This window comes from Akebia trifoliata, chromosome 2, assembly GCF_017979445.1.
Source record: "Akebia trifoliata isolate Shusen 1 chromosome 2, ASM1797944v1, whole genome shotgun sequence".
In the NCBI taxonomy this organism is placed as follows: Eukaryota; Viridiplantae; Streptophyta; class Magnoliopsida; order Ranunculales; family Lardizabalaceae; genus Akebia; species Akebia trifoliata.
The window spans coordinates 24,858,998-24,885,156 of NC_141376.1; the positions used below are offsets into that span (position 1 = coordinate 24,858,998).

The 26,159-nt window shown below is 39.5% G+C and overlaps 1 protein-coding gene across 1 annotated transcript in view; it reads right to left on the reverse strand.

Annotated features, from left to right (window-relative positions):
- LOC147409966 (putative pectin methyltransferase QUA3) overlaps positions 1-16,067 on the reverse strand; it is a 46,753-nt gene extending 30,686 nt beyond the window's left edge. The window contains exons 1-2 of the mRNA XM_086432038.1: positions 15,974-16,067; positions 14,923-14,996 (exon numbers count right to left, since the gene is read on the reverse strand). Of these exons, the coding sequence (XP_086288164.1) occupies positions 14,923-14,996; positions 15,974-16,067 (168 nt within the window). The remainder of the gene's footprint in view (positions 1-14,922; positions 14,997-15,973) is intronic.
- Positions 16,068-26,159: the final 10,092 nt, after the last annotated feature.

The following is a 26,159-nucleotide window of genomic DNA, read 5'->3' on the forward strand; positions in this document are numbered from 1 at the left end:
AACGGGTGCTTTCATCTCGAGGATATACTTGGTTTTTGTCGGATCTATCTCGATGCCTCTTCTGCTAACGATGAAACCCAGTAGTTTGCCCGATGTTGCCCCGAATACACATTTTGCAGGATTTAGCCTTAAACTGTATTTCCTCAGCCTGTCGAACAACTTCTTTAGATTTACCAGATGATCTTCTTCAATGCTGGATTTAGCAATCATGTCGTCTACGTAGACTTCCATTTCCTTGTGGATCATATCGTGGAATAGTGCGGTCATTGCCCGTTGGTAAGTCGCCCCTGCGTTCTTCAGCCCGAATGGCATGACTTTGTAGTGAAAAGTACCCCATGGCGTGATAAATGCAGTCTTTTCCTGGTCTTCTTCCGCCATTTTTATTTGGTTATAGCCTGAAAAGCCGTCCATGAACGAGAACATGCCATGCCCTGCTGTACTATCGACTAGAGTGTCGATGTGTGGAAGTGGGAAATCATCCTTAGGACTGGCCTTGTTTAGGTCCCGATAGTCAACACACATGCGTACCTTCCCATCTTTCTTGGGTACTGGGACAACATTAGCCAACCACTCAGGGTACGTAGAGACTGCAAGAAATCCGGCTTCGAACTGTTTCATGACTTCGTCCTTGACCTTGAGGGTCCATTCTGGCTTTAATCTTCTCAATTTTGCTTGATCGGCTTGCTTCCAGAGGCAATTGGTAGCTTGTGCACAACAAGATCTATGTCCAATCCCGGCATATCCCTGTACGACCATGCAAAGACATCTTGATAATCTTGTAAGAGTTTGATCATTTCTTCCTTTTGTTGTGACGTTAATAAGGTTCCGATCTTGACAATTCGTGGGTCCTCTTCGGTACCAAGATTGATTGAATCTGTATCCTCAATGTTTGGCTGAACACCTTTCTCGTGACGTTCTACCAAGTCTTTGATTTCTTTAGGCGGGTACTCCATTTCGTCCTCAGACTCTTCTTCGATCCCCATGAGGTCAAAGTCGAGTTCAAGATCGAAATCATACTCGTCCCTTTCAAATTCTGTTTTATCTGGGTACTCATTTGATTGAGACATATCCCTTGAAAACTCTTTTTTTGATTTTGGAAAATATCTATTTTTTTGTAATTTTGAAAGCTTTTTGATTTTTTTGACTTTTGAGAAATTTTTGATTTTTTTTTTTTGAGGAATATTTATTTTTTTGTTGCTTTTCGAATACCTGAAATAAGAAGAACAATCATGCGAATTCATTAATAAAGATAGGGAGCCCTCAAAACAGTCTTTACCCGAGGACGAGGGCTCGTTATGATCCTCGGGCAAACTAGATTTGTTTAACGGCGTTTTTTTTTGGAGGCCTCAACAGCCTCAAGGGTCAATGGGAATTCTTCCCAATTGTTCAAAACTTCCCCTTCTCTGAGGGGGCGGATGAGATGTGAAAGTGATGTGTTGGGTGATTTGATCGGTGGTTCGGAGATAACCATGATCTCTGATTGATTTTTGTCAGATGGGGGCATAGTCCCTCCCAAACTCGGTGGGATGACGACTGATGCCCAGTCAATGCCGATTGAAAATGGTGATTTGTTCCCTTGACTAGTAGTGATTTCCACTTTGGTTGATTCTAAGGAGGTTTCTGATAGACTTTCATTGGAATCCCCATTGAATAAAACATCAATGCCTTCTTCAAAGGATGATTGGGACTCCACGATTGGGTGCACTGGTTTAGGATTTACCTTTTTTGGCTTCTTTGCTGATGGCAGTTCTGATAGGTCGTCAGGTCTGATATGGGATTTTGGGAAGCTAACATTGATGTGAGGGACTCGGCCCAGATTCCAGATGTTCGGATCACGGTTTTGCTTTCTTGCTAGCCGGAGCTCTTTTTCTTGTCATTCATTTCTGCAATATCCCTCTTTGTGGGCCTAAATCCCAGACCAAAATAAGGAGTATGTTTTTTGGCTTCAACCGGCTTAGTTCTCCCTCTTCCTCCTGGTCCCAACCCTTGCTTGGGTCGATAACCTGCCCTTTTCATAACCCGACCAACCATCAGATTTGGTCTTGATAGTTTTGTTGCTACCTTCTCCTGCCCCTTTTCAATATGATTGACAGCGGCGAATTGATAAGAGTGATATAGTGCTTTGTCCTTCGTCATCTCAATGTCGATAAATGGCACATCCGGAGCTCTTCCAGCCGGGATAAGATTTTCTGCCAACACTGATATCATTCTCTGCCCCATGATGAACTTGACTCTTTGGTGTAGAGAGGACGGTACTGCCCCGGCAATATGGATCCATGGCCTGCCCAGCAGTAAGTTGAAGGTTGTTGGTATTTCCATGACTTCAAACGTTACTTCGAATGTACATGGGCCTATTGTGACAGGTAGATCCACTTCTCCTAGAGAATCCCTTCTCGAACTGTCAAAACCTCGGACAACTTTGTTGTTTGGCTTGACATGTGACCAATCAGCGTTGAGTTTCCGGAAGGTCTCAAGCGGACAAACATTAAGCGCTGAGCCGTTATCAATTAGCACCCTAGCAACCATCATGCCCTTGCATATGACCATGATGTTTAGTGGCTCGACGTGCCCCGTTCCTCCAGGCATAAATTCATCTTCAGTGAAGATAATGGGATTGGGGGCCATTATCTGGCTAATCGTTTGTTCTAGTTCCGCGGGTGAGGTAGTTGCAGGTACATGCGATTTTTTCAAAACTCTCAGTAATGCCTCTTGGTATTCTTCTGACTTTTGCATCAGACCCAGGATACTGATTTGAGCCGGCTGTTTGTTCAATCTGTCTACTATATTATGCTCACTCTTGAGAATGAGTTTAATAAAGTCTGCAGCTTCCTTATCCGTCACTTTCGCCTTCTCTTCTTTCTGTTCACTCTCGTTTATTTTATCCTTTCATTTTACTTTTCTTTTCTCTTCATCCGTCATGCCTTTTGCTGTTTCTTCAGTCTCTTCCTTGATGCTTACCCCCTTTTTGATATTTTTTTGTGTCGCCCTGCCCTTGTCATATGCCCAATGTCAGCCACCATTGCTTTCTTCATGGTTTCAACCCCGGAGGTTGTAGTGATGGTTGTCTCGTAACTCCTCTCGTAACTCCAGGGAACTGCCTGGATAGAGTTATAGGGGAATAATTTGGGTGAGTGTATGATCATGGGAGGTGGCTCGGGTTTTACATTAAGAATAAGGGGTGGTGGCGATGATTTGGATGAAACGGTAGTAGGAGCAGTTGATGGAGTGTATGGGAGGATGAGTGGTGGACGTGAAGATGTGGTGTATGGTATGTGGGGAGGGGGTCGGGTTGATCCTTGAGCATTTGGCAGTATGTAGGGGATAACAAGAGGAGGTCGGGCAGAGTTTTGGTGATTTGGTGATCCATAAGGTATAACTAAAGGCGGTCGAGTAGCAGTATTGGAGTTTGATGAGTGGGATGGATGGTGAGGTCAGACAATCTGAGAGGTGGTAGTGAATTTTGGGATGAGTTTGTCGTGTGGTGGTTGACTGTGTTAACCGTTGGTGCTTTGATTCCTTTGTTAAGTAGACCCTGATTTTTGCCCGATAGGCGCTATTAAATCTGAGGGATTGAAGTCGAGTTCTCCACAGACAACATTTACCCTGTGCCCACTCCCCTCTCCATTGTGAGTAGGTAGGGGGTTTTGATTGATGTTCTGTTGTTGGGGCGGGTTGGCAGGTCCATCCAGGATGAGGGCCTTTTTATCGATCAGGTTCTGTACTTGATGCTTGAGCTGCCAGCATTGATCTGTGGAGTGCCCTGGTGCACCCATGTGGAATTCACAAAACAGGTTAGGGTTGTACCCTGGCTCTTTTGCAGCCTCAGGATTTGGTGGAAGTTTTACCAGATATTCGCCTCTGAGTAAGAGTGGCAGTAATTCTGATAATGTCATGGGCAATCTGGTAATACTCTGTTTACCCTGTTAGGTCGTGCCTGCTGGTTTTGCCCATACTGTGGTGCTGGTTATGCTTGCAGAGGAACTGTCTGAAAGGGATTCTGCGGTGCTGGAGCCCAAGCAGCTCGAGGTACTGGCGTCCAAGGGGCTTGTGGGGCCTGCGGCCTCTAAACTGGTGCCTGAATGAAAAGAGGTTGGCTGGGTTGTACATTGTTGACTTGAGTTTCCTCTTTCTTTTTGACAAAAGGCACGAACTTTTTCTGTGCCGATGTCCCTGCCGCTGCACTTAGGGCTGTGAAATCAAATATTAAACTAGTCCGAATCCCGTCCTCGACCCGGTCTGCCACTTGAACTAAATTTGAGAAGGTGCCTGTGGTGTGTCCAACCAGATGAGTATAAAAGGCATGCCCTAGTGTTGAGATGAACGTGGTGTTCATCTCTTGTTCAGTCATTGCAGGCCTCACTTGTGAAGCAGACTCCCGCCATCTCTGGGCGTACTCTTTTACTGTTTCCCTTTGCTTTCTAGTCATCTTGGCCATATCATTTCGATCCAAACCTACATATGTGTTGAACCGATAATTATGACAGAACATTTCAGCCAAGTCTTGCCAACTTTTGATAAGCGTATGGTCCAATCCGGAAAACCATTTAAGTGCTGGCCCTGTCAAGCTTCTTTGAAACAACTGCACCAGTAGCCTGTCATCTTCGCCGTATTGGCACATGGATCCGCAGTATAGTTTTAGATGTGACAGAGGACACCCCACCCCACTGTACTTCTCAAACTCCGGACATTTGAACTTGGCCGGCAACTGTGCATTAGGATAAAAGCAAAGGTCCCTGAATCTTGTCCCTCCTAAAGTATTTGTACCCTTCATCCGTCTCATTTCTTCTTGGAGAGACTCTATCTGCTGGGCCATTTTGTTATCAGTGGCATTTTTGGCCTCAGGCACCCTGAAGTCACACTCATCATCTGGGATTACCACCGGAGGTGGTTGATTCTGTGGGATGTAAAGTGGAGGGCCCTGATACATTGGCACCGTAGGAGGTGTGGTGGTCTGTTGATCTGGTCGTGTCTGTTCAAGGGGTTCCGGATTTGATCCAGATGCTTGGTGCTGAGCGGCTTGCGCTTGTAGGAAGTTAGTATTACTAAAAACAGCCATCAACATTTGTTCTTGTCTTTTCGTTGTTTCTATTAACTTCGCTATCATTGCATTAGCTTCAGCAAGTTCACTTGTCGCAGGTTGTGGGTCCTCTGAGTTGCTCATAGTTGATGTAGATCGAAGGAAATACGGAGGCTTCTCAGGTTGTTTGTACTTCTTTCGTTTGGCCACCTTTGGGTACAGAAGACCAAGCATTACTATCTTGTTTACAAAAAGAAAAATGCCTGACATTTTATTAGGTCGGGTAAAAGTTATTTATTTTAAAGCGAACGAGTTTTAAAGAAAGAGTTCTTTGGTTTGGAGCCGACATTAACGCGAAGTTGGCATTAACACGGGACTAGCAAAATATTTTGAAAAAGAATTACATCAACACAGAGTTGGCATCGACACGGAGTCGGGAAAACATTTTGAAAAATGTAGTTTCATCAGCACGGAGCTGGCATCGACACGGAGTCGGGAAAACATTTTTGAAAAAAAAATTTCATCAGCACGGAGCTGGCATCGACACGGAGTCGGTAAAATTTAAAAATGATTTCATCAGCACGGAGCTGGCATTGACATGGAGTCGGTAAGGTAAAGTGAAATTTCATCAGCATGGAGCTGGCATCGACACGGAGTCGGTCAAGCATTTTAAAAAAGAAATTTAATCAGCACGGAGTTGGCATCGACACGAAGTCGGTAAAATTTAAAAACGATTTCATCAGCACGGAGCTGGCATCGACACGGAGTCGGTAAAGCATTTTGAAAAAATGAAATTTCATCAACATGGAGCTGGCTTCGACACGGAGTCGGTAAAGCATTTTAAAAAAGAAATTTCATCAGCACGGAGCTGGCATCGACACGGAGTCGGTAAAATTTAAAAACGATTTCATCAGCACGGAGCTGGCATCGACACGGAGTCGGTAAAATTTTAAAAGAAATTTCATCAGCACGGAGCTGGCATCGACACGGAGTCGGTAAAATTAAAAACGATTTCATCAGCACGGAGCTGGCATCGACACGGAGTCGGTAAAGTATTTGAAAAAATGAAATTTCATCAGCACGGAGCTGGCATCGACACGGAGTCGGTAAAATTTAAAAACGATTCCATCAGCACGGAGCTGGCATCGACACGGAGTCGGTAAAGTATTTTGAAAAAATGAAATTTCATCAGCACGGAGCTGGCATCGACACGGAGTCGGTAAAATTAAAAAACGATTTCATCAGCACGGAGCTGGCATCGACACGGAGTCGGTAAAATTTTGAAAAATGAAATTTCATCAGCAAGGAGCTGGCATCGACACGGAGTCGGTAATGGCATTTTGAAAAAGAAGATTACATTTTGAATTTTGTATACCACCCATTAAACAATTCATTTATGCCATGATTATCCACAAAGAAACTGAAAGAAATTTCATTGAACTATTGAAAATTATTTGTCAAATAGGATTTTCATTGAATTACAACTTTCAAATAACCTTGTTTTACATTCTTTTACATGGACGCTTGGATTTTTTTTATCGTCATCAGGATTGCTGGGACAATTAGGCTTGCTTCTTTTAGTTCTAACGACTAGCTCTTTGAACTCTGCTGGTCCATCTAGATATCCTAAGGTGCGCTTGTTCCAAGCCTTCTCAATGAGATGCACTAACTTTTCAGTCAATGGTTCGGGAGAAAAGAATTGTTTGTGTTGAGGTAGCGAAAACTCTATAGGTACTCCGTACTGTTCTGGGATCAAGGCAGGTTGGTAAAAAGATGTCTCATCCAGTCCGATCAAACGGACATAATAGGATCATTTAGTACCTAAAACAGGGTAGTCCGTCATCCACCAAGGGCATCTCAAACCAATATGACGTGCAAGACGAGAATCCAACCATTTGCCCCAAGCGTTAACTAAGTTGTGACGCACTAACATGTTTCTCCTGGAAAAGTGCTCTGGCCTATACTCGAGGGTTGAAGGAATGTCCACAATTTTGAGACGGTCGCAGAGCCACATATAAAGTAGGTGAGGGCTTCCTTTGAAATCCCTTCCCTCACCATTTTTTATGGCATCCAAACCTGAGAAGGTTTCAGCTAGAATAAGAGGTACGGGATTGGCTTTTCTAGAGAGCTGGGAAGCTATGTCTATGAAAGACTCAGGAACAGTTTGACCCTCACTTTTGGAGGTCAGTATGTATTGGGCTAAGATTCCTAAACACAATCGATAGTCTCTAGTGGCTCTCCAAGCTTCTGGCTTTACATTGATGGGATGACTACGAGAGTGGTATGGACTCAATAAGGGTACTAAATCCAATCTCCCGTTACGGACTAAGGCCTTGGCTTCTTCCTTTGAAATGTTTAGGCCTGTGGCGAGGTCACCAGAATATCCTGTCTTCAATGAAGGCCTGACTAGAGGACCTGAAGTAGATATCCCCATGATGCCACAATAGTCTTCATGGGTAGGACACAAGTGCATATGCCCAATGTGGAAGATGTGAAGATAAGGGTTCCAACGCTTAGCCATAGCGCGCAAAAGATTCCAATCTATCTCAAACTCGTGAAAGTACAGGGCGCATCTCAACATGAATTTTGCAAAGTTGAATTTCTCTACGGTGTGCATCCCCGTGATGGTTGTTTTGACCAATTGGTCGATTGGGTTATTGCCTGCAGCCAACATCCTGAGTTGACACAAAAGAATAGTTCAGTACATTTCCAAGGTCCATGTAAAATTACTTTTCTTTTGAAAATTTTTGTTCTTCTTGAAAAACACTTTCTTGGAAACACTTTTTTTTTTAAAAACATTTTTTCCCTAGAGAACACTCTTTTTGGAAAATCTACTTTCTGAAAAATATTTTTCTTTTGTAAACCACTTTTCTTTTTTGAAAATTTGATTTTCATTTTGATTTAAATGGCCCGGCCTATCATGATCATTGGATTGAGATGGACTGGATCATTCAAGAAATGGATTCTTTACTGGGTCGGTGTACCCACTTTAATTTCTGAAAACAAAATTTTGATCCTTGAGGACAATCATACACTTTGATCTCATTATTCACATCCTTCACATACAACAATCATCAGGTTTCATTTCAACAACCCGGGAACACCCGCGATAAGTTCGAGTCGTGACTTACAGGGAAAGTTTATAGACTCTAAGCTTACTACTGCAATGCATTTTTATCTGGCCACTCTTGCCCAAGCACACCTATATACCTCTCAAGCGTACTCAATCAGACGGTACGTGGTGACTTGGTTTGATATACCGTATAGGTGATAATCTAAAACTTCAATTCACTTCTCTGAAGCCAAAAACAGCCAGTTTGATCCCCAGTTGAGAGGTGGCGCACGATGCTGAGCAAGGGCCCACTTAAGTACCTCTCGTCTAGAATAGACGTAATCTATCCCCCTCGTACAGTAGGGTACAGCGGGGCAGGATCTTGCTTAGGCACTGGTTTTGACCAAGAAGTGCAATTGATGTACTTGGATTATCTTTTGTATACCTACAGGTACGAGTCAGAAGTTGTAGCTTTCATAAATGGTTTTCGCATCCCGCGAGGGGACCGACCACGTACTAGTACTACGTTGGCAATCGGGACATGTGACCGTGTGGCTTACAATAGGACAAAGGCTCAGGTCGCTCCAACCTGGGTGCATCAATATACCTTTCAGAATCACCTGATCAATGGTATTGATGTCCCAGTTTGATATACCATGAGGTACGTGACTGGAGTTGTGGTTTTCATGAATGACGTCGCATCTCCGAGGAGACCGGGCCACGCACTAGTGCCACGTTGGCTATTAGGGATGTGCAAGCGTGCAATACAGTAAAGTAGACGTGCTAGTGGTGTGTGCAAATAGGATAGGGTGCGCCCGGGGCATTTTCCAGATGGGTGGGCCCGTTGGCCAGATCATAACTTTTTAGATAATTTGTCCATAAGGGTTGCACATTCATAGTTAAGCATCAACCAATCGATTTTTTTTTTATTTATTTATCATTTTTTTAAATTTTACGAATGAACTAATCATAAAAGGACTTCTCTTTTTTTATTATAGTCCAACCGATGATCACTTTGAATTTTCATTTTGATCAATCAAAAAGTGGTGAGTGGTACGCCCTGAGTTTGAAAAAGATGATCCGTTTGATATTTTGAAGCTTTAAAACTTAAAATAAAAATAAGTTCCAAAAGGAAAATTTTCAAGACTGATGTAAGAACAAGTTGAACAAAATTTTTTTTTTTTTTTAATTAAATTAAAATTTTTTTTAATTAATTTTTTTTTAATAAAAATTTTTTGTGCCCATTTTGAGGCACATTGCCTCTGGTTTTTGGCTTGGGCCAAATTTGTTTTCCTTTTTTATGCTATTTTTTTCCTACTCATTTTGTATCGCGACGAGACGTCAAACGGAAATGATAGCGTAAACGATAGTAAATGAGCTCAAAAATCGATTCTGACTTGTCAAAATGTTGCTGACTTTGTCACATTTGGTAAAAAATTTTGTTCTACCCCAAATCGATATGCACTAATAGCTAATCGGAGATCGGACGAGAAAGTTATGATCATTTTAAGTTCGACTGTCCATTCGGCCAAAAAAGAAGAAAAACGACTTTTTTTTTATTTTTTTTATTTTTTTATTTTTTTATACCCATTTTGAGGCACATTGCCTCTGGTTTTTGGCTTGGGCCAAAAAAGAATTTTTTTTTTTCATTTGTTTGATGATATGCATGCTTAAAAGGACATAATCGGAGAAATAAAGTGAAAATCGGATTTTTTTTTTTTTTTTCAAGTGAGTAAATAAATAAAGGAAACCTACCTAAAAAATAAATACAACAAACACAACAAGTATTGTTAGCTTGCAAATAAAAAAAAAATTTGAAACCTTTCCTTTTTTTTAAAATAACCGAGTTGACACGAGGGTAGAGCCTTTACTCCCCAGTGGAGTCGCCAAGCTGTAGACACGTGATTTCGCCATTACGATGACCACATCTACAATGATTTGGAGTCGCCACCATTCATTTTTGTAAGTGGGTGTGAATGGTCACCCGATGTGTAATTTTTTTAGAAAATGTGACATTTTTGGTATTTGGTGACTCTCGATGGATAAAAATGAATCAACCCTTGAGATTCGGGTAAGCGGCTCGATTGGAGAAAAGGGAAGGTGTTAGGCACCCTTTTCTCCCCACTAGATAGTGGTAACCTCAACTCAACTCGGTCATTTTGATTAAAAAATACGAAAACGATGTGCCACGTGTTGTGCATTTGTACCCTAGATAGGGGTTCATTTTCGGCTTGATCATAGGGTCATTCCATTGATGGAAATGACCCTTATAGACCTTTAGCCTTGGGGTCCATTCATCCTAAAAAATAAAATGAAGGGGAGAGGGTGATAGAAGAGGGAGGAGGAGAGGGTGTAGAAGAGAGAGGGGGGGATTGCCTTGAACCCACCTTGTATCTTCTTTCTTCTTTTCTTCTTCTTGAGTCCTTAGTATTTTATGAAAATACAATTCTTGTATGGTTGAAGGAGTAGAGAAGAGATGATGAGAGAGATGAGTGGAGTATATTATTTTTTTTTATATGAGACTTGAGGAGGATTGGTGATGGTTGTTAGTAGTGAGAGTTGGAGATAATTTTGTAGTGAAAGTTGGGGGCCATTTTTTGGAAGAGGAGGAGGGTATTTATAGATGTTGAGGAGTTATTTTAGGGATATAATGGGGTGAAGTGAAGAAAAATGATAGAATGGTTATGAGTTTGAGAGAGAAGTGGGTGTAATTTAGAGGAGATTGGAGGGTATTTAAGGAAGGGGGTTAAATGGGTGAGTTTTGACCCAAATGGTTTGGATCCTACCCAACCCATTTGGGTGGAGTGTTTGGTGAGGTGAGTTTAAGATGGTGGTTGAGATTAAATGGTATTTGGTTTAAGAGAATGGAGGATTTAAAGAGGTGGTTGATGATATTTTGGGAGGGTGAGGGAGATGATGCCATGTGTCAAAGTGGTTGGAAATGAAGGGTTGAGATAGGTTGATGGGAGAGGTTGAGTGTTTGACTTGAGAGGATGGTGTAGGTTTAGGTTGTAGATGTGGGTTTTGTAGGGAATGATGAGGGTAGATTAGGGGAGGTATAGGTTAGGGGTGTGGGTAGATGTGTTTGATTTGAGAGAAAAGGTGATGGGTTGATGTGTGGGTAGATGGGATTTAAAGCAAATTAATGGGGTAGGTAGTTGGGTGAGGGAGGTGAGATGGGGTGATGACATGTGTCATCTTTGATTATCAAGATGGTGATTGGTTGATGTGGGTAGTGGTTTATGGGTTAGGGTTGTGGGTTGGATAATGAATTGGATATGGTTAATGATTTGTGGGCTTTGTAGTGTTGGGCTTGGGTTTTAGAAATGGTTTTGGGTTTTAGGGTTTGGTTGAGGGTTATTTTGGAATGGATTTTGAGGGTATAGGTTGGTTTTAGATTTTAGGTGATGTGGGATGTATTTTAGGCTAAGGGTAAGATGAGAAATCGATTTAGGAAAGTGTTGAGGGCTCATGGGCCTTAGGTGGGCCTATGGTTTTTTGCGGATTCGGAGGCAGAGCGGTGGTAGTAGAGGAGGGGTAGGCATCCCAAGTCTCACATTTTTAATTTTTTAATTTTTTTTTAGATTTTTGCAATCATTAGTTTGATAAAAATGCCACGTGTTGGCGAATTGGGCTTTTTAGGCCTGTTGGTGAAATTTATCGAAAATTTGACATTTCTAATTTTTGGAAGCAGAGCGGTGAATATTGGGAAAGCGTAAGGTTGGCCGAGTCCTTTTGGTGGGCCTCCTAAACCATTGAGAGGTCTTAGGGGCCTCGGTTTGGTCAAAATGTCATTTTTCAATGACTTAGGCCCTTAAGGCCCGTTGGCCCATTTATTTGGAAAATCTGTATTTTTGGGCCTTTTCGAGTAGTGGCCCGTTCAAATTGGGGTGTCTACAGGTTCAGTTGAAAGTATAAGAGTTGTAAGTACTTTCACAATAAAATCGTTTTAATTTTCAACTTGTTTTAAGGCTATCCGTGTTTGGGTCATTCTCAACTCATGAGAATGGACCCATTACCATTAGCAATCACTTTTCAAAAAATATGTTGTTCCCAAGGTTAGATGTTTATAATGATCATTCAAACACGTGACTTTTTTATTTTATTTCGTTTTTGTTCGAAAATGACCGAGTTATTTTGAGGTTAACACCACATGGTGGAGAGAAAGGGCTACCTAACACCTTCCTCTTTCGTTAATCGAGTTGCTTACCCCAATCTTAGGTTAATCGGAAACCTCATCCGTACAAGAGTCACTAAATGCAAAAAATAACACTTTTTCTAAAATATGCCTCGGGTGATCATTCTCACCTTTTTACAAAAATGAATTGTGACGATTCCAAACCTTCGTAGAAGTGATCTTTGAAAATAAAAAATCACGTATCTACAGCTAACGACTCTATTGGGGATATATGTGTTCAACCCTCGTGTCAACTCGATTATTGTTGGAAAAAAAACAAAAAAAATATTTTTATTTGTTTGCTAACATTGTTTGTTGTTGGTGTTCTTTTTTCTATTTGCATATAATATGTTGTAATATTTATTTACTTTCTTTTTTCTTTCATTACATGCTTGTAAGGGGGTCAATGATGAAAAAAAAATTAAAAAAATGCACAAGTACTTGCGAGCATAGCCCAATGAATAAATCACTTCACCCTCAAAATATCTTGCCCCGATGCCTAGTAGTTCTACGGCTTGAGATCATTATTTCAAGTATTGGGGATGAACACATCAAGTCCGATCACCAACTAATGACATGTTTACTATAGTATGCATCGAGATTCGAACATCAGACAATCGTAAATTCACCTATTAGCCCATGTATATGCCCAATTAGATGCTTTAGGACACAAGTTATCAAGTATGTATCGACCCCTAAGACAAAGTTATATATGTTTAAAATACATTCAGACCTTGAAGTCCAAGATGTAAGCCCACGAAAGGCAACCTTGTATAGGCTAGGATTTCATTTTCTTGCATTTTTTTGCTTCCCCTTTAGGTAAAAGGGGAAGATGTGCTTGCTACATCATGTTCAAAACAAAACAAAACAAAAAAAACAATGAAGAACCCTCAAAATAAAGACCAAGGAACCTGTTTCTGTGAATTCCAAGAATTGGATTTCTTTTTGGTCCATGCTAATAACACGGATAGCCATAAATGTATTTCATCCATACTTGAAGCACGGACAGAACAGTGAATGCTCCATCTGTGCTTAAAGCATGAATAAGACAATGACAATTCTGTCTGTGCTCCAAACACGGACCAATATGAATCTGGCATAAAAAAATGAGCATAAGCCAGATTTTTGTTGGATTTCCCTATTTTTGCTTGAACATTAATGGCACATTTAAGGGAAATCCCAAATTTTGAAAAACAAAACAAAATGGATTTTGCTAACCAATGATTTCAAAAAAGAAAAAAAAAATTATCCATCGATAAGCCAAATCGAGATAGTTTAAGACCTTGGGCCTTAAGCGGGCCCAATGCGCTTCACATAACCATGATAGGTTATTCAACCAATCAAATTGACCTCGAGACCTGCGGACAAGTGGGATCTAGTACCTTCACACCTCCCACTAATAATTATCAAAGAAGAAAAAAAAAATGACAAAAAAAAAAAAAATGAGGATTTTCTCAAATCAAATCGATCTATTAGTTCGACCTGAGTAGGACTCGCCACCCCTATCAATTTTGGATTATGTCCATGACCTATGTCCATCTCAACTTGGGTTCACGACCCATATCCAATCCAAATTGGGTTCACGACCCGTATCCATTTCGAATTGGATCCACTATCCACAATCAACCCAAATCGGGTCCACAATCAAAATGTGACCCAAGTCGGGTCCATCTTCCAACTTCGACTCAAACACAGTCTGTGATCCATATGTGATCCAACAAGGTAGGCAATCAATCAATCAACCCAAATGAATTCAATCATTGGTTAATAAAATATATTTAAAAAAAAAAGAGATTTAAAGGTGCCAATTGCATTTCTTGATCAAAGTCGGTGCCTAAGAACGATATTGTCTTGTTGATACGAGGGGAATAGACTACGTTTATTCAAGAAAATGAGGTAATTTAAGAATGCATTTTCGAAAGCATTGTGTGCCACCTCTTCCCTAGGGATGTAACTAGCTGGTCTTAATTTCAGAGAACTTAATTGAAGTTTAACAAAAAAAATATGTTTTTCCAACTCGATCTGTTCGCAAGAATCTGATTTTACAAAATGTAATTCCGTGTTGATGCCAGCCACGTGTTGATGTTATCTATTATTTTCAAATTATAACAACTCCGTGTTGACGCCAGCCACATGCTGATGTAATCCATCATTTTCAAGTTAATCCAACTTCGTGTTGATGCCAGCTCCGTGCTGATGTAACCATCTTCACAAAATACACGACCCAGCTCCGTGCTGATGTCGACTCCGTGCCGATGCTAACCTCGTGTTGGGGTAACCCAATTTCTCAAGAGTATGTGATCCAGTTCTATGATGATGTCAACTCCGTGTTGATGAAATCATGTAAAAAAATGCACAATCCAGCTCCGTGCTGATGCCAACTCGCTGTTGATGCCAGCTCCGTGTTGATGTAATTATTTTCAAAAATACGCAATCCAACTCTATATTGATGCCAACTCCATGTTGATGCTGGCTCCGTGTCAAAGAACCTTTTTTAAAATTCATTTACCTTAAAATAAATAACTTGAATTGACCTAATAAAATATCATGCATTTTCCTTTTTGTAAATAAGATAATAACGCTTGGTCTTTTGTACCCTCAGGTGGCCAAACGAAAGAAGTATAAACAACCAGAGGAGCCTTTATATTTCCTCCGATCTTCAACTACCATGATTACCTTTGAAGCACCACAACCTGCAGTGGCCAAAACATCAGATATTGATGCAAGGATTGTAGCACTATTGAAAATCACTGAACGACAAGAGAAAATGTTAAGCGTCATTTTAGCCAACGCCAACTTCATACAGGTCCAAACAGCACTACACCATGCATCGGGATCGAATTAGGATCTCCTTGAACAACCTCTACAAGGGCCACAAACCACCTTGCCACCCACAATTCTGGGATACCAGGGGCCCTCGATCTACATTCCACAGATTCGACCACCCATTATGGTCATTCCTGATGATGAGTGTGAGTATAAGGCCACAGAGGCCAAAAGTATGAGAGAAGAAAAGATAGACCAATAAATTGAGTTTCTAGTAGAAGAAATGAAGAGAATCAAAGGCCTCAACACCATGAGTAGAACTCAGTTTAAAGACCTCTATTTTCATTCCAATGCACAGCTACCGACCAAGTTCAAGTGTTCAAAATTTGAGAAATATAATGGGGTAAGGGTCCTTTGTCACATCTGAAGTTATATTACAGGTCAATCTGTCAACAGTGAGAATGAAAGTTACTAGTACAATTGTTCCAAAGAAGCCTGACAGGGCCAGTCCTTAAATGGTTCTCAGGGTTGGACCATACACTCATAAAAAACTAGCAAGACTTGGCTGAAATGTTCTAGCACAACTATAGGTTCAATGCATAGATGGGACTGGACCGAAATGACATGGCAAAAATGACATGAAAGCTTAGGAAGACAGTAAAAGAGTATGCTTAGAGATGGCGAGAGTCAGCTTCTCAAGTGAGGTTAACGATGACTGACTAAGAGATGAACACTACATTTATCTTTATATTGAGGCAAGCTTTTTACACTCACTTGGTGGGACATACTACAAACACCTTCTCTAAGTTGGTGCAAGTAGCAGATCGGGTCGAGAACGGGATCCGAACTGACCTGATATTTGACTTCACGAGTTTTGAGGCAACATTAGAGGTCCCCTCTCAGAGAAAGCCAGTGTCTTTTGGAAAGAAGAAGGAAGAAACATAGATTAACAATGTATAACCAAGCTGACTCCTCTTTATCCCTGCACCAGCATAGAGACCACAAGCTCGGTCAATTTCATGGGCTTCAACATTTCCACCGACCTGGACCCCCATACCTCAGAACCCATTTTGAACAAACCTTCCAATAGTTGCACCACAAGTACTACAGTACGGGCATAATCAACAAGCACGGCCTAACAGAGTTAACAGGGTGCTCACCAGGTTACCAATGACACTATCAAAATTACACCCGATCTTGCTTAGAAAAGAGTATATCACAAAATGGCCACCAAATCCTGAAGTTGCGAAAAGACCAGGATACAACCCAGCCTATTCTGTGAATTCCACATGGGTACACCAGGACATTCTACAAACTAGGGCTAGCAGCTCAAACACCAAGTATAGAACTTGATAGATAAGAAGGTTCTCATATTGAACGGACCAGCGAATTTGGCTCAGCAACAGAACATCAACCAGAATCCCCTACCTACCCAAAATGGGAGAGAAAAGGGATACACAATAAACATCATTCTAGGAGAGGAATCATATTTTAGTCCATTAGCTTTAATAGCTCCCGTTGGATCAAAAGTCAGGATCTACCTAACAATTGAATAAGAGACACCGACAATCAACGCTCTCCCCTAGTACACGATTGCCAATTAGAATGACTGACCTCACCATCCACCCCAATTATCAAGCTACCACCTAGTCACCTCTCGTTATACCATATACATTGTCAAATCCTCAAAATTGGACTCGGTCATCTCTTCACATATCCTACACTTTATTCTCACTACCACCATTCCTCATTCCTTGTACTCTATCAACCCCTCAAGTAGCTCTTCCCACCACTTCAGCATCCAAACTAGAGCCACCACCCTTCATCCTCCACGTAAAGCCTAACCAACCCAGACAAGGATTAGAGCTACGGGAAAAATGGAAAGCCACGCTAGTTGTAACAAAGAAACACACCCCTTATTTCGGTCTGAGGTTTAGACCAACAAAAAAGGATATATCAGATATGAATGACAAAAAGAGAGAACTTTAGTTAGTGAGAAAACAAAATCTTGAGCCTAATGTTTAGAATCTGGGCAAAATTCCTCACATCAACGTCAGCTTTCCAAAAATCGTAAATCAGACCTAATTGCTTATCAGAACAATCACCACCAAAGCCAGCTAGAAAGCCAAAGATTGTAAGTGTCAAATCTAATCGCATTCAAGAAAACTCAATTATCGAGTCCCGACCCTCCCTCGTGGAAGATATTGACGTCCTATTCAATGGAGATTCCAACAAGAGTTTACAAGAGACAATAAGGGACCCCGTGAAGGTGGAAGTTACTGCGAGCAAAAAAATGAATCACATTTTCCCATTAGTATCGACTGGCCATCAGTCATCATCTCACCAAGCTTGGGAGGGATCATACCCGACTCTAACAACAATCAACCGAAGGTAATGGTTATCTTCGAACCACCAAAGGAACCACCTTCCTACCTTATTCGCCCCATCAGAGAAGGGAAAGTCTTGAATAACTGGGAAGAATTCCCTTTAACCCTTGAGGCTGCAGCAACCTAAAAAAACATCGTTAGACAAATCTAGTTTTCTCGAAGATCATAACGAGTCTTCATCTTCGAGGAAAGACAATTTTGAGGGTTCTTTATCTTTACTAATGAATTTGCATGATTATCTTCGTATTTCAGATATCCAAAAAGTAACAAAAAATTAAATATTCCTCCAAAATTAAAAAAAAAATTAAAAACATCACAAAAATCACAAAAATCAAAAAACCTTTCAAAATTGTAAAAAAATAGATATGTTACAAAATTCAAAAGAAAAGTCTTCAAGGGATTTGTCTCGATCAAATGAGTACTTAGATAGAATGGAGTTTGAAGGGACGAGTATGATTTTGATCTCGAACTCGACTATGAGCTCATGGGAATCGAAGAAGAGTTTGAGCATGAAATAGAGTACCCACCTAAAGAAATCAAAGACTTGGTAGAACGTCACAAGAAAAGTGTTTAGCCAAACATTTAGGATACAAATTCAATCAATCTTGGTACTGAAGAAGATCTACGAATCGTCAAGATTGAAGCCTTACTAACACAACAACAAAAGGAAGAAATGATTGAACTATTACAAAATTATCAAGACGTCTTTGCATGGTCATACGGAGACATACCTGGGTTAGACATTGATCTTGTCATCAACAAATTATAAATCACTCCTGGAAGCAAGTCGAATAAGCAAAATTGAGAAAATTGAAGCCAGAATAGACCCTCAAGGGCAAGGATAAGGTCATAAAGAAATTTCAAGTAGGATTCTTTGAAATTTCTACATACCCCGAGTAACTAGCTAACGTCATCCTAGTACCCAAGAAAGATATAAAAGTACGCATGTTTGTTGACTACCGGCACCTAAACAAAACTAGTCTTAAGGATGACTTTCTACTACCACACATCGACATTCTATTCAACAGTACAACAAGGCAAGACATGTTCTCATTCATGGATGGTTTCTCAGGCTATAATCAGATAAAAATAGTAGAAGAATATCAGGAAAAAATTGTATTCATTACACCTTACGGCACTTTTCAATACAAAGTTATGCTATTTGGGTTAAAGAACGTAGGGGCAACTTATTAATATGCAATGACCACATTATTCCACGACATGATTGAAAGCACCTCGATCTGCGGGGTGCGCGGATCCGCTTTTGACCCTTGAGGTTTGGGAGTCGCCACCTAGTTATTACGGTCTAGGAACCAAATTTTGACTCTAAAAGGCAAATAAACTAATCTACGAAGAAAAACTGAATCCGGGGATCACATTATGGGGTTGGAAGGTGTTAGGCACCAACCCCGCCTAGCCAATGCCGGTCTCTACTTAACCCAAATAAGTCTACATTGCTAACAAAAATCTAGATAGAAAAAGAAAGGAAAAATAAATAAATAAAATAAAAGAGACTTTACCTTTGAACGCAACGGTTTTATTCCCTCAGATTCAATAAAACTGCTCCTTATACCGTTCTCCTTACTTCATTCTGTCTCCGGATCTGATTTCGGATCTCCGAGGTAAGGTATCTCTTCCTTAGATCTGAATTCTTTGAATTTTGTTATCGATTTTGGGATGTTTTTGAAGGGCTTCTAGGTGTTTTTAAGGCTAAAATTGAAGTATGGGTGTTAGGTAAGGAGTTAGGACTTCAAAACTAGGATTTATGGGAGGCTAGGGAGGTTTTTTGACCTACTTCTCTTAGGATTTTTGATTTGATACGAAAATAGGGTGTAAGGACCCCTATTTATAGAATTTTTTTTAAGGGTTGATTTAGATAGAGTTAGTGTTTAATTAGAGTTCTTTTAGTTAGAGTTGTGTTTTAGTTAGAATTGTTTTAGGTAGAATTGTATTTTAATTAGAATTATTTTAGGTAGAGTTGTATTTTAGTTAGAACTCTATTAAATAGAGTTATTATTTAATTAGAACTCTATTAGGGTTTTGACTTTTGGTCTTATTTGACTGACTTTAAGATTTTGACTTTAATCTTAATTGATTAACTTTTAATATCTTGACTTTAGTCTTGCTTAATTGACTTTAGTCTTACTTGATTGACTTTAATACCTTGACTTTAGTCTTGCTTGATTGACTTTAAATTTTTGGAGAACCCCCTTCTATTATATCTTTAATTCTTTGGACCCCCAAATGGAGGGGTCCTTAAAGAAATATCTCACGAACCCTCAACAATTTTTCATGAGAGCCCGATTGATCGATTTTTTTAGTTCAAAATTTTAAATTAATTTTATTAATGTTTTACTTTAATTATTTAATATTTTATTTATTAATTTCGAAATTTTTAATTATGAAAATTGTGAAATTACCGTTTTGCCCCAAGAGAGGATTGTTCACGTTTTAAGTCGGTTTTTAATGTTCTAGGATGTTTTAGCATCGATTTTTCGTAAGGACTTCAATGAAAATATTGGTTTGTGTCATTTATGAAATTTTTTGTTTGAGATGATCGTGAACTTTATGAGGGGCATTTTTGTAATTTTGTCGAATTCTGTGAAAATTGGCGAAATGATTTATTTGATTTTGATTTGTTGTTTTATGTGTTTGAGAGAGTTTTCCTAAGCGTAACGTAGGCTCTAGGGTCGTTTTGATGTTAGGGGTATTTTGATAATTTGATCATTTTTTAGTGATTTTTATCATAAAGCTTCTTTTTGTCTGAAAATGATGATTTCTAAGCTTTTGGGGTTATATTTTCCTAGCGTAGCGCGGTTTCTACAGTTTTGTCAATTCAAGATACCTCATCCGGATTTCTAAAATATTTCTAGTAACAAAATAACGCAATGGAATAAACATCCATCATTGGGAACCGTTGCGATCGGGTTAACATGTTGATTAATCAGGCGAGTGCAAAAATGAGGTGTCTACAGCTGTCCCTCTTTGGCAGAGGGTTGAAGCAAACTAGATAGCAAATCTATTTTGGTAGATAGTGAGATATTCGAATGCCAAAGCTAGTGACAGTTCATTTTACAGCCTGATTTAGCAATTCATCAGGATGTTCGGATCCTTGAGAGTAAAACTCTCCCTGAACTAAATAGTTGTCAGGTCCTTGAGCATGAGCTCTCACTGAAGTGTCAGATCCTTGAATTTTAGAGAATTCTCCTTGACTAAAAAGTGAGCATAAACTTAGCATAATCTGAGCAAAGTGAGCATAATCTGAGCAAAATTTGAATGTCTTCCTCTACCTACCCTAGGTGAACGAGTAATAAACTAATTTTTTGAAAGTCCTACTCTACCTGCCCAGGGTGAAAGAGTAATGAACTAATTTTTTTGGGAAGTTCTACTCTACCTACTCGGAGTGAAAGAGTAATGAACTAATTTTTTTGGGAGTCCTACTCTACCTGCCCAGGGTGAAAGAGTAATAAACTAAATATATATATTTTTTTTGGGAAAGTTTTACTCTACCTACTCTGAGTGAAAGAGTAATGAACTAAGCTTTTTGAGAGTCCTACTCTACCTGCCCAGGGTGAAAAAGTAATGAACTAATTATTTTGGAAAGTTCTACTCTACCTACTCGGAGTGAAAGAGTAATGAACTAATTATTTTGGGAGTTCTACTCTACCTACTCGGAGTGAAAGAGTAATGAACTAATTATTTTGGGAGTTCTACTCTACCTGCCCAAGGTGAAAGAGTAATGAACTAATTATTTTGGGAAGTTCTACTCTACCTACTCGGAGTGAAAGAGTAATGAACTAATTTTTTTGGGAGTCCTACTCTACCTGCCCAGGGTGAAAGAGTACTGAACTAATTTTTTTTTGGAAGTTCTACTCTACCTGTTCGGAGTGAAAGAGTAATGAACTAATTTTTTTGGGAGTCCTACTCTACTTGCCCAGGGTGAAAGAGTAATGAACTAAATTTTTTTTTTTTGGAAGTTCTACTCTACCTACTCGGAGTGAAAGAGTAATGAACTAATTGTTTTGGAAAGTTCTACTCTACCTACTCGGAGTGAAAGAGTATTGAACTAATTTTTTTCTTTTTTAGGAAGTTTTATTCTACCTGCCCAGGGTGCAAGAATAATGAACTAAGCTTTGAGGGAACAAACGGGGGATTAACCTCGCATTTGAATTTTTTTTTTTTAAATAAAAAGTTGGATTTTATGAAGGTCCGGTAAACATTTTAACTCTCTTTGAATCTGAGAAGTTTTCAAAATTGCTATCAAGAGGGTAACTTTAATTCAAAGTTAACCTTATCCTTTGGGGTTGAAATTGACCAGACTTCAGAACCAAAATGCCCCTAGTTTGACAGGGAACATTGCACTGGGGATAATTGAACATAATTTGAAAATAAATGCCCCTAGTGTAAGGGGGGAAACTGTACTCTTTAGAAAAAGCAAGTGCCCTTGTTATGAAAGTTTAAAATCCTTGATTACCGCAAGCGCAATAAATGTTTAACTTTTAATTTTGACTTTTTATATTGAAGATTTTGAATCAGGCTCAAAGAAATTGGAACAAAATATTTCTTTCTGAAATTCATCATAGGATTTGTTCTTTTTCCCCGTCGGTTCGCTTAGGGACATGAAACTCTTCAGATCAATCATAGACGAGATACTTGTATCTACTGAGTCTATATTTGGTTCAAACTGGGTATTGAAACTTGATCATTCAAATTTCTGATATTTCGACTCGGGTTACCTTTTCAGCTTCTCAACTCAACGGAGATTTTCTTTTATTTTTTGATAGCTCTAAGTTTTGCCTAGATTGCCTATTCAGGTTATCAATCTAGCGAGCATGCTCTAACTTTTGCCTAGATCACCTTTTTAGGTTTTCGATCTAGCGAGCTTATAATTTTTTCTCTTTTCTTTACTTTGATTGTTGCCAAGGTCGTCCTTTCAGATTTTCAACCTTGCGAGCTTGCCTTAATTTTTGCCTAAGCCGCCTTTTTCGAATTTTCAACTTAGTAGATTTTTTTTCTTCTTTTTCCCTTCTGAACTTCTCGAGTTACTGTCTGATCATGCTTTACTACCTTCCTTGACTTTTTTCACACGGTACTTAGGAGGACTTTTATAGGTAGGCTCAGGACTGGGCATAAAAAGAAATGAATTTTGAGGCTCAAAAACCCAAATGCCCCTTGTGTGGCATTTACTTTTAAATTGTTTTCTTTTTCCTTGAATTTTCTTCCCCATTTTGGATGATATTTCCTTTTTTTTTTTGAATTTTTTTCTTTTTAGATTTTTTCTTTGTCGGGGAATCTATTTTTTATTTTGATGTGGTCGGGCCTGAAGTAACTTCTCAGGTTGCCTACGTACCCCAAAATTTTGGGATCAGACCAATACGTAGTTCAAATTTTTTCCTCCCCTAGGTTAAGTGAATGGGCTGAGAAAGAAAAATGTATCATTTTTTTTTCTTTGGAAAAGGCTGCAAAGGGCTGAGAAAGGAGATATTGAGCTAGGTAGCAGGAAAATTGATTTGGTCAAAGATGGCCTCCTTAAATGTAGTACCGTTTGATCTGGTCAAGGTTGGTTCGTTCTGGTAATTCGATTCCATCATAATCTTGAAGTCTGACAATTTTTTCGGGTAATATTTCTTTGACGATGAACAGACCGCCCCAATTTGGTTTGAACTTCCCTCTAGGGTCAAAGATAGGTGCTCGATTCTCTTTGAGTACTAAATCTCTGTCTTGCAAGTGACGGGCCTTGATCTTTTTGTCAAATGCACGGGCGACTCTTCTTTGGTAAGTTTACACGTGGCACAGAACTCTAAGGGTATATTTGATTGCATGGAAAGTCACTTTCCATGGAATTTGAAATCCATGAAAAATTAGTTGTAGAAAATAGGTAGGGTTGGAAAATCAAATTCCATTGTTTGATTTCACATGGATAAAATCATGAAAAAATATGAGAAAAAAGAAGAAGAGGAGAAGGAGGAAGAAGATGATAGGAGGGGGAGAGGAAGAAGAAGATGACGAGGAAGAGGGAGGGGGGAGGATGTGGCGACAACGGTGGCGGCCACGACGACGGCGGTGGCGGCGACGACGACGGCGGTGGCGGCCACGACAACGACGACGGTGACGGTGGCGACAGAGGTAAGTGAGGAAGATGGGGGGAGAACGTGGTGGTAGTGGTGGTGGATGAGGTGAGGGATGGAGAAGAAGGAGAAGAAGAAAAAGAAGAAAAGAGATAGAAGGTTGTCGGAGACGGAGTCAATGGCGACGGCGATGGTGACGACGACGACAACGACGACGACGAGATTAGTGTAATGGTGATGGTGGTGGTGATAGTGGTGGTGGTGGTAGTGGTAGTGGTGATGGTAGGGAAGAATTGATGATGGAAAATATGGGTGGATTTCATTTTCCCACCCATATGGGTGGGAAAGTGAAATCCATGATTTAGTGGACTTTTTGAATGGGGTGGAAAATGAATTCCATTTCCATGTGCAATCAAACACTTGAAAAATGTCATTTTCCATGGAAATTGATTTTCCACCCTATTTTCCATGTGCAATCAAACATACCTAAGTTATTTTCTTTTTCAATCTGGTTTAGCTCTTCATACTCAATAACGAGCCTAGTCTGTTTTTAGCAACTGACTTTTCATCAAGACCATGAGATACGGTATTTCTATTTCAACTTGTAAGATTGTTTTCAGATAATATACTATAGAACAGGGAATAGTTCCAGTGGAAGATTGTATTTGAAGTACGACACCCCCATAGTGTGAATGGTAGCTTTTCTGACTAATCTTGGTGTGATTGACACATTTTCACGATAATTATCTTGAGACTCTTACGAGCTGCTTCAACCGCTCCATTAATCTAAGGACGGTAGGGGGATGATCTGTGATGCCGGATCTTGAACTTTGTACACAGAATAATGACTTAAGCTTTGAAGTACGACCCATTATCAGGGATCAGTTCAAATGGTACCCCCATATCAATTGATAATATGTGATTTGCAACTCAATATATAATGAGGATAGCCCTGATATATTTTATAACATCTCTATTGATATTTTCATCTCATCAAGCGAGTATCTATTCCTTGTTGAACAACACCCAAGTTGTACCTAACACATCCTCATCGGATCACGCGAACAAGTCTTTTTAAATTTCTGAGAAAATTCATTATCCCCTTGTGTTCCTTTAGGGATAGGATGGTTTCTATTTGAATTTCTTTAGGAATTTATTTCTGTTCCGAGGTCAATGACCTTTGCTTTCTTGAGCCCGACTCTTATCTTCTTGTTTAGAAGAAAAATACATCCTTGAAGCTAGATTATTAGTTAATTCATTAATGCGCTCGAGGTATTCAAAAATTTTCTTAATCCAATTAAATTCAGAAGGGGCAATAGACATCTTTATAAACTCTATAAACTAACTCGACTCAACAGGAAAAGAGTAGACTCAATTTAAAGAAGACATGACCTTGCTGAAAAAAAAGGACTCGAGCTAACCCAAAGTACTCATGAAAACTCAAGACAACTACCCACACCGGGTTTGATTAGGACTGAGAACTGAGACATTGTTTACAATCGGTATGACTGAGGTACTGTGATCTTCAAAGAACAACTGGACGATGTTGAGAAATTTTGAGGTCATTTCTCACTGTTGACTTGATATTGATGTTTACTCTAACTGATCGGATTTACAACCCTAGCTAGACGATGGTCGATTGAGCTTAGATATAATGATAACCCTTAAATCTCATTCAAGGTGAATTTAATCAATTCCAGGATTACCCCCTTGATAACATTTTAAACGAACCCTGAGATTTTATTGAATTCTGTGCACCAATCCATTAAACCATTTATTAATGTAATGATTATTCAGAAAAATAATTTTATTGCACTCTTGAAAAATATTGACAAATAATGTTTTCATTGAATAACAACTTCCACAAACATATTTCAATAATTTTTCATGCAAAAATAGATTTTTTGTAAACCATTTTTTTTTGAAAAATATTTTTCTTCTTTTTCTTTTTTTTTAGAAAACTTTTTGGGAAAGCATTTCCTTTTGGAAAATCTTATTCTTCCAGAAAATCTTTTACTTTTGAAAAGCATTTCTCTTCTAGAAAACATTTTTCTTCTGGAAAACATTTTTCTTCTTTTAAAATGGATTTAAAATCCGAATTAGAAAAAAGTTTGAATTTCATTTTGATTCAAGTGGCTCGGCCCATAATGATCGTTGGATCGAGATGGACTGGGTCAAGTTTAAAATGGATTTTTTTATTGGGTTGGTGCACCCATTTTAATTTCCAAAAACAACATTTTTGATCCTTGGGGACAATCATACACTTTGATCTCATCATTCACATCATTCACATACATTCATCAATCCAAAGGTTTCATTCAATAAACAACCCGGGAACACCCACGATAAGTTCGAGTCATGACCTACAGGAAAGGTTTCTAGACTCTAAGCTTACTACGTGCAATGCATTTTTATCTGGCCACCCTTGCCCAAGCACACCAATATACCTTTCGATACGTGGTGACTTGGTTTGATATACCGTATAGATGATAATCTAAAACCTCAACCCATTTCTCTAAAGTCAAAAACAGCAAGTTTGATCTCCAGTTGAGAGGTGGCACACGATGCTGATCAAGAGCCCACTTAAATACCTCTTGTTTAGAATAGACATAGTCTATCCCCCTCGTACAGTAGGGTACAGCGGGGCAAGATCTCGCTTAGGCACTGATTTTGACCAAGAAGTGCAATTGAT